This window comes from Aptenodytes forsteri, unplaced genomic scaffold (genome assembly GCF_000699145.1).
Source record: "Aptenodytes forsteri isolate BGI_AS27 unplaced genomic scaffold, ASM69914v1 Scaffold266, whole genome shotgun sequence".
In the NCBI taxonomy this organism is placed as follows: Eukaryota; Metazoa; Chordata; class Aves; order Sphenisciformes; family Spheniscidae; genus Aptenodytes; species Aptenodytes forsteri.
Window position 1 is genome coordinate 326,203 of NW_008794109.1, and position 9,302 is coordinate 335,504.

The following is a 9,302-nucleotide window of genomic DNA, read 5'->3' on the forward strand; positions in this document are numbered from 1 at the left end:
TCCCAGCGGAGATTCTCCAGCAAGGCTAAATTAAGTTTAAGTGTCTCAGAGATCCCACGGAAGCCTCATTTGTTGTGACTGTTGGTCTGTGTCGTGGTGGCTGTCGAGCTGCAGAACCCCCAGCTGTTTGCTGGGGACGTGGTATGGGAAGGCTCAGCCTGTGCAGCTCTTACTCCAGGGTGGCTTGGCTGTCCTTGAGCTCAAGGAATGATCTTTCTGCCTGCAGCCTGTGAGTCCTGTGGATATACTTGCCATGCCCATCTGCATGCATTCAGGAGCTCACAAAGCCCAAAGGCTCTGGTCACCTCCCCAGGGTCCAGAGCTGTTCTCTCATGGTGGGGAAAATCGGATGAAGCTGCCTGTGCCATGTCCATCTGCATGTGGCTGTTAGAAGACCTAACATTTCTTACTGGGTCTTTGGTCTCAGTGGGTCAGTGGATGCAAAGCAGACTCCCAGAACAGACCTTTTCTGTCCAGATGAGGCTTTGCAGACAGACGCTTTTGAGGGAAAGCAGGTGCCAGATGTCCTGCAGAGAAGGCTTCCCTGGAGCCCGTCACCAGCCTCCCTGGCGCCTATGGTCTCGAGCACCTCAGCGAGCAAACCCTGGGTCCGGTCCCAGCGGAGATTCTCCAGCAAGGCTAAATTAAGTTTAAGTGTCTCAGAGATCCCACGGAAGCCTCATTTGTTGTGACTGTTGGTCTGTGTCGTGGTGGCTGTCGAGCTGCAGAACCCCCAGCTGTTTGCTGGGGACGTGGTATGGGAAGGCTCAGCCTGTGCAGCTCTTACTCCAGGGTGGCTTGGCTGTCCTTGAGCTCAAGGAATGATCTTTCTGCCTGCAGCCTGTGAGTCCTGTGGATATACTTGCCATGCCCATCTGCATGCATTCAGGAGCTCACAAAGCCCAAAGGCTCTGGTCACCTCCCCAGGGTCCAGAGCTGTTCTCTCATGGTGGGGAAAATCGGATGAAGCTGCCTGTGCCATGTCCATCTGCATGTGGCTGTTAGAAGACCTAACATTTCTTACTGGGTCTTTGGTCTCAGTGGGTCAGTGGATGCAAAGCGCTCTCTTTCACTGAGATTTAGCTTTCTCTGGCTGCACATATCTATCAGACAGCTCGTGGCAGAGGAGCTGCCCATCTTGTACATGGGAGATCTCTCCTGTGCAGATGAGCAGGAAAATGTTTCCTGCTTTACTGTAAACATCCTTCCCTCTAAAGCAATGTTTTGCATTTCTTGCACCTTCAGACAAGATCTATCAGGAATACTTACAGTCCATTCCTTTCTTCCTCCCATAGTGTAGGAATGTGTGTCTTGCTACTGCATGTTAGGAAGGAATTAATGATATTAAAAGTTCTCGGTCTCTTACAATATATAAGCTGTGGTTATGGGAGGTAGCTGGAACTGATGAAATCTTTTCAGGTCAAACTGCTCCCTTCCTGTTTTGACTGACAGGCCTGACTCCTCCTGTGGTGACTTCCAGACGGGCAGAGATAAACTGAAAAAGCTCCATGGGCTCTCGTAGCACAGAGGAAACCTTACTGTCTGGACCTATGCCCTCGGAGGGGCAGAGGTGGCAGGAAATTCCCTGCTCTTACAGCTTCAGAGCAGCTACGTGACCCTTAGCGTAGTGCCCAGAGTTGGGGGTGGATGCACATGCATGTGCATGTGCACACAGGAGTGCATGTGCCTATCGAGGTATCAGCCCCTCGTGCTCCTTGGGTGAGCTTAGAGGGTACCTGTGGCTACATTCCTCCTGTGTTGGTAATGCCTTCCTAGACGTCTGCCTTGGATTCATCCCATAGGAAGCAACTGAAGACGTTCATCTCAGATGGTTTGGTGGATTGGTGGACAAGGCATGTTTGCTAATGCAGCCAGGAGTACATGGGTGGCTTTTTTTCCTTGCCATACTTCTTTGCCGCTGCCCCAAACCCCCAGGACAAGGATATGCATGTGGCTCCGATGAGGCACTCGGAGATGGAAAAGTTTGGATCGTTTGAAATACCTTTTACCAGGTGAATCCCAAACTTAACACCCAGGTTTCATTTCTCTTTTAAAACCCCTCTGACACAGAATTAACCCCAGCCTGGTTTTCTCGACACTGCTCCTTGCTCTGTTTGGGTGTGGGGGAAGGCTCTGTCTGTATCACATAACCTGTGAGCATCAGGGCAGGTCGCAGTAGGATGACAAGGACCTTAAAGTGTTAACTACAAATGTAGTCGTTTGTTGGAAGTAAGTAGCTTTAATAGGGTTTTATGCTGGTAGATCCCTTGCTGAGAGCACTTAAAATGTTCTAAGCACTGAGCAAATGTTGATTGATGCATTTGCCACTTGAACTGCCATCGCACCAGGAAGAGCTGGTAGGCACATTTTGGGTGCGGAGACCTCCCCAAACGGCTCCTCTTTTTCCAGCAGCTGGAAATGCAATGATGATGCAATGAGCCTGATCTCTGCGTATAAGTAGGAGCTGTGAAAAAATGGGTGGATAAAGGGTTAGGCCAAAAAAGCCCACCCCTAAACAACAACAATGTAGTTGCTTAACTAGCAATGAGTGTTTACCTCATTGCAAAATCCATGCTTCAGCCTGAGCTGCTTAATCCAGTAATCCCATTTTAGATCAGGGTATTGTTTTACTCGCCACCTTTCTCCATCCTTTCATTCGAACAACCCAGATGGCTCTTTACAGACCTTGAGCTAATCTTCTTCCAGGTGCCACATACCCCTTCCCTGGACTATTAGGCTCCTCTGAATCACAGCCCTGAGCTTGCAGGTCCCCTGTGCCTCTGCAAGATGGGAAGCAGCTGTAGGTTTTGCTGATGGCAGGGATCCTCCTGATCAGGGAGAGCTTCCCCTGGGCCTTTAAAGCTGAATTGCAACCAAAGATAACAGCAGCTTGAGAAGGGAGTAGAGGTTCAAATGCGCTCCCTGTCTTTTCTCCTTTTTCTTTTAAACTTTCCCTTGACAAAGGTGTTTGCAGGCTCAGGCAAGCCCGGTGGCACTGGGCATGGAGCATGGGATGTGGAAAGGGAGGTGAACTCTGTTTGCTTTTACTCCCCAAGCCTCTGTACAAACAGAAGTGTGGTGACTAATACATCAGACCCTTTTAATGCTGCAGTTTCCCAAGAGTTGAATGTGCATCTCTGCAGCTCAGTGGAGCTGGCCTGAAGCACTGTCACGTGGACAACGCTGGGAGCAGTGCAAGTGCAGAAGCTTGCCCTTTGCTGGGATTTTGAACTGGATGCCATCCTTTTAACATCTGCCCTCTGCTCTCCACTGTCTGGATAAAAGGTGCTGGGTATCAGGCTGAGCAGTGGTTTTATTGGGAAATGAGCTGTGCCTGGGAGGGCTTCTTTCCTGCAAATGCTTCTGGCTCCTGTCCAGCAAGACATGCCTGTAAAAAATACCTTTCTTGTAGGGAGCCTCGCGTAGCACAAAAGACCTCGCCCTGTAGGGTAGCAGGACTTTTTCAGGTTCTCACATGCTCTGCTCCCCTCTGCTTTGGAAAGCTGCACGTTGGCGGTCAGCGTGCTTCTTGCCCTTCATTGAGCTTTCCCTCCCTCCCGCTGTTTGCCTTTCGGCAAAAGGAGGAGTATTCCCTGTTGACTGGGCTCTGAGCGTAACCCGTCACTCTCAGCTGAGAAATGCCAGGGCGGGTTGCCTCTTTCTCAATGTATTTTTAGACAGTGTTTTTTCTAGCCAGTTTGGCGAGCTAATGCCTTGACCAGCCTTGCCCCCATGAAGATCCCATGAAGTGGGATGAGCTGGCAGGTCTCAAGATCTTCCCAGCTTGATGGCCTAATCTGTTTGTGATACTTCCAAGTCCAAACTCATAAATCTGGCTCTGAAGGTTGCAGACAACACCACCCCTCCCTGCTTATCAGGTCTTTATTCTTAAAATGCCACCCCACCCTTTGGGATCACTGGTAATACCAACCCAATCCATGGTTTTTTCCTCCTACTGCAATCCTGGTATGTCCATACAAGACCCCTTCCAAGCTTCCCTTTGATGTTGGGGTTTTTTTCATGCATATCCTCATGAAAACCTCATGATACAATGATGCCAACAGAGACTTCTCTTTGTAAGAGCGTGGCTGAGTTGCAGCTGGGGAAACTAAGGGGATGGAGGAGAAGGATGAAGAGGGAGCAGAGGGTCTGTATTTCTTGCAGTAGGTTGCTCCAAAGCTGGTGAGGCCATGTGCAGAAACTTGTCCTGGACTGATGCTGGGGGCTGTTTGCTCTGCCTAGTAAACATGTGCCATTGCCTGATGTTAACCCCCACCAAGATGAATGAGTGTCAGGGAGCAGCTTCTTGGCTGTCTTGGTCAGCTATGCTCAGGATGCATATCTCCAGGTACCAGCGTGTTGGCTTCTGAGCTGTAGGGCCAGACTTCTTGGTTCGAAAAGCTGCTTGCACACAGTGTTGTTTACTTCTGCTGCAATGCTCATCCCCTGCCTTCTTGCGGTGCTGGGAATCCAGCTTGCGTGGGCTTGGGGGAAACCAGACTGTGGACTTTAGTCATCTCTTTATGCAAGATCTCTTTCTGAGCTCTCCTGCCCAGCACCACCAAAGGAGCTACTCATTGACACAGCTGCTGAAACACAGGGGAAAGGAGAGCAGATTCCTGCAGTGCCTCCATTGAGCATTTCATCTGTTTGCACTTCACAGGACTTTGTGTTACTTAAATTTTCTGCTCTTACGTTTCCTTTTGGGACATTGTGTGCTGACAGCACAGGTGGGGTTTGTCCTGGGGGAAGAAGAAGCTTTGATACCTTTGTTGCACAGATTGCAGCGCTGGCCTCCAGTGAAAGATCCTTGACTGGGGTTGGTCTTTGCTGCCATGTAGTGAAAGGTATTGTGGCAGTATTGCCTGCTGGGCAGGGCCCGACTCTTGCCATCTGATGCACTGTGAAATCTTGGATATGGCTGTTGGGACACTAGGATAGGACAGCTTGGTAGTGCCAGATCCAGCTGATGGGGGACCGTGGTGAGGAGCACTGAGTGGGTTCAATGTCCTAAAGCTGGATGCTGATTTCTGAGTGCTCTTGCAGGCCTGTGGGAGGTGGTGGATCATGTTTCTGGTCCCTGGGACAGCAAGAGGTAACAATGAGGTCTGCATGCAAAACCTGGAAGCAGTGCACTGTATCCATCAAGGCTGGGGGAAAAGAGGCAGTAGGAGGCACCTAGGACTTGTCCATGGGCTGCCAGTTGCTTTCCTTGTTGGGAATCCACTGGAAGGGTTGCAGCTTTGGTGCTGGCTGGTGTGGAGCTACTGTGTGTTCCTGTGCAAGGAGACTCAATCAGGGACGGGCTCTTGCTCTGGGATGTCTGGCACAACCTCTGTTTTCTACCCAGGACGCCTTCAGCGATCTTGCCTTGTTCTTCTACGACAAGCATGGTGGGGAAGTGATTGCAGTTTTGTGGAAACCTTTGAGCTTTCAGCCTCAGCCTTTTAAGGTGAGTTCTTGACTATACTTTAAGCGTCATGTTACCTTTATGCCCTGAAAGCTTGGAGGGCTTTTTTTCAGCATTGTAATTGCTTTGTCTAACTCATCAGCCCCAAAGCCCTTTGAGAAATGGAGCTCATACTTCTGTCCCTTCTTAGAAAGGGTGAAACTGAGACAGGGCTGTGGCCACAGTGCCCCCAGTCATCAGCAGAGCTGAAAAGGGAACATGTGTCCCTGGACAAGCCCCAGCACCATGATCATGCATCAGAATGGTGCTCTCTGTCCCAGGTGCTGTTCTCTGATCCCCTCCTGGGAGGTGGGTGATGCCTCGCTTGCCAAAGACATTTGGTGTGTGCAGCAGGCTGTCCCATTCTTGCAGCTTTGGGTGACTTACCCAGAAATACCCAACCCGCAAAGAAGCTGAAGTGGCAAGCCTAGGTTCATAGTGCCCAAGTCCTATTGATGTACAGAGATATTTTCCAGCTATATTGTGTGGGTTGGCAAACTCTAGAGGGTGGTTAAGCTAGGTGTGAGGCATGCTGGAGTGATTCATGCTGCTTTCTATGAAAGGAAAGACGCAAAGAAACCAGTGACTCATGGCTCAGAGTTGGCAACCCAGGCTCTTCTGCTGTCAGTCTCTGTGTGATTTATCTCCCCTCTCTTCATGGCCAGAGGGCATTGGCCATTCAGCCTAGCTGCAGTTGTGAAACCCAGTTATTCACAGTGGTGAAATGAGAGGAGATGCATCTGAACTGAATGTGGCTTGATTAAACATGAGGGGTTTTTTACTGTTGGAGCCAAGGATCTGTTCCCACTCAAGGTCTTGACACCCAACAACAGAGCAGAGCAGAGCCCAGGCAGCTCTTACTCAGGGTCATGGTGTGGTCCCTTTTGCATACCCCATCTGCTCTGCTTACACAAGCTCTGCCATGCACCTCCTGCACACTCTTTTCCCATCTCCACCATGCTCCTGGCCATTGCTTTTCTTCCTTCCTTGTGGTCTTTGGACTGTGGCTCCAGGGTAAACCCTAAAAGGGGCTGGAAGGGCCACTCTTGCAGTTTATTAGGTCAAATAACGAGCGATGATGGTGTTGAGAAGTGAAGCTTAGAAAATTGGGCGTAGTGGTGTGGCAGGGGTTCGATGTGACGAGGCGGGAGAACAATCTACTTCTCCTATTTGGGGCTTGCAGAGGTTGCGAAGCAGCTCTGAGCAGGTGCTACCGTTTGTGCAATGTTTGTGTGTGTCCTGCAGGTCTCCAGCATGAAAGGAAGGATGGTGACAACTCTGAACAACGAGCTGGTCTGCATTCCCAATGTGGAGGCAATTCTGGAGGACTTCGAGGTTTTGGGAGAAGGCCTGGTCAAAAGCATTGAAGCTCGTACAGAGAAATGGACTATCTGAGGTCACTGCGAGGTGTCAGAGGGACCTGTCCTGAAGGAGAGTTCATTCATTCTGGGACCGTTCTTTTTTATGAATCAGTCTTAGGAAAGGCTTTCAGCTTTTTAAATCCCAGAACTGTGTGTTTTACTCTATTTATATGCCTTGATCAGAAGAGTGATGGGACCTGTTATTGTTTTCAAGACTGCAAATGCCTTTTTATTTTGAAGAAAATATAAAGATGGGATAAAGTTTTTGAAAGTGTTCCTGTTCATTGTAGGAGACAAGGCTGTGTTCACATGAAAATGTCAAGGCGTGAAAATTCTGGCTCAGGTGTGCATTGGGAAGATAGTTTCCTAGTTCAATAGAGAGTTCATAGCAGCTGCTGTTATTCTAGTGGTTAGCAAAACCAAAGAAACACTGAATCATTCAAAAATGACCAGATCATTCCCTTCTACTCAGCCCCGGTGAGACACATCTGGCACGCTGTGTCCAGTGCTGGGCTCCCCAGTAAAAGAGAGACATGGACACACTGGAGTGTGTCCAGTGAAGGGCAAGGAAGATAATAAAGGGGTTGAAGCCTCTGTTATATCAGGAAAGGCTGCAGGAGCTGAGGTTGTTCAGCCTGGAGAAGAGAAGGCTCAGGGGGATCTTACCAATGTGTATAAATACCTGATGGGGGAGTAGAGAAGATGGAGCCAGGCTCTTAGTGGTGCCCAATGATGGGATGAGACATGTAAATTGAAATGCAGGAAATTCTACTTAAAACACTTTTTTTACCATGAGGGTGGTCAAACACTGACACAGGTTGCCCAGGGAGGTGGTGGAGTCTCCTTCCTTGGAGATATTCAAAACCTGACTGGACATGGTCCTGGGCAGCCTGCTCTAGGTGACCCTACTCTGAGCAGGGGTGTTGGATTATTTCTCTCATGTGAAATGATCATGGGGACTCCTGAAGGGGGAAGTGAGAGAAATAAGAAGGAGCGAATGCACTAGTCCCACCCCCTCTTCTGATGGAGGCAGCATGCGTGTTCCAACAGCAAAGTGTGGGTGAATCACATACAGAGTAAATAAAACAGGCTTGGTGACAGCAGATATTGAAGAAACAAAAAATAGATCAGGCTTGGAAAGGCAAGTGGATGTTCAGGTGTTTTGATAACTGTAGACAATTGTCGCTTGGTAAGGAGCATTTGGGATGGGATATTAAATCTTGCTTGAAGACCTACTGGCCTCTCCAGCTGTTGGAAGTGGGTCCGAAGCTTCGCGGAGGATCACAACTTATTTTTCAAATTTTTTCTCTGAAGCATTTGAAAGTGGCCTGTGGCAGAGGTGTGGCACTGGGCTGATGCTGTCTACCTCGTGCCCATTCATCCAGTGTTTGGAGGCACAGTGTGTCCTACGGGACAGATACATGTGTGCAGCATCCCTGTTTTTGGGATATATCTGCTATATTAACATCACAAGAAACATTTATCTCTCTTCCCTGTGCCGGTGGCTGAGGGAGGCTGTAGGTGAAATCCTTTGCCCATCTATTTCTTGCAAGAGCTTTTTGAGTACACCTAAACTGAAAACATTGAAAGCACTTAATGGGCAAAACAGGTATCAAACCTGAGAACAAAGCAGCACTTTCTGTTGCTACCATGACGTGCTGCAGCCTAAGAAGCTGCTGACAGGTCCGTTAGCAAATGAGATGCAGGCAGTGATTTCAACAGGTTTCAGAAGCAGTTAATTAAGGATTAATTTTTAAGCTCTGTTCTGTTTTATCATCCTCTAGATGTTGGAATCACCCAATCTGCCTTCAGCGATGGCTGTAATTTTCCTCAGTAGTCAGATTGTTCCTGCTTTTTGTGCCTATCTACCTTTGCTCCGAATGTGCAGTTTGACATGGGGATCCTGTAAGTTTGCCATCACAACTGTTGGACAACACTCGAGTTGCCGCACTTGTTTCTTGTGCCAGAGCTCTGCCTGTTCCCTCCATGCCCCGTCCTGCCCTCGCTTTTCCCCTTGCTGTATGTTGCGGGTGTAAATGGTTTTGGGCCGGGGCGCTCTCCTCACTGTGTATGTCCATGCTTTTCCCTAGGGCAGAGGTGTGTGCCGAAGCCCACATTAGCTAGCAGGGGAGCAGAGCGTCTCCAGCCCTACTGCCACACCAGGCGGATGGGAAGGTCCTGCTCCCCCTTCCCAGGTGCTCTCATGGGATGCGTCCCCCCACTGGCTTATTCCCTGCCTGGCAATATTTACGGAGAGACGGTCTCTGCTTTTGCTGCTGAGCAGTGCCGTAATCCCCTCTGCCCTGACCTCCCCAGCCCAGCTCCCATGGCGGGGTAGCTTGTGAGGTATGCGAAGGATATACTCTGTAGGGGTACCCCTGCAGCACCTCTGTTTTTATGTGCTTCTATTATGCTGTCAGGTATTGTATTGCTGCTCCTTTTCCTTTTTGCCTTTAAAAAGATGTAAAACTGTGTAGCTTCAACCTCCTGTG

General features: G+C 49.3%; 1 protein-coding gene across 1 annotated transcript in view; it reads left to right on the top strand.

Annotated features, from left to right (window-relative positions):
- The window catches only part of NOL6 (nucleolar protein 6), a 31,473-nt gene extending 24,392 nt beyond the window's left edge, over positions 1-7,081 (top strand). Inside the window, exons 25-26 of the mRNA XM_009275336.1 lie at positions 5,351-5,452; positions 6,695-7,081. Of these exons, the coding sequence (XP_009273611.1) occupies positions 5,351-5,452; positions 6,695-6,844 (252 nt within the window). The 3' untranslated portion in view covers positions 6,845-7,081. The remainder of the gene's footprint in view (positions 1-5,350; positions 5,453-6,694) is intronic.
- Positions 7,082-9,302: the final 2,221 nt, after the last annotated feature.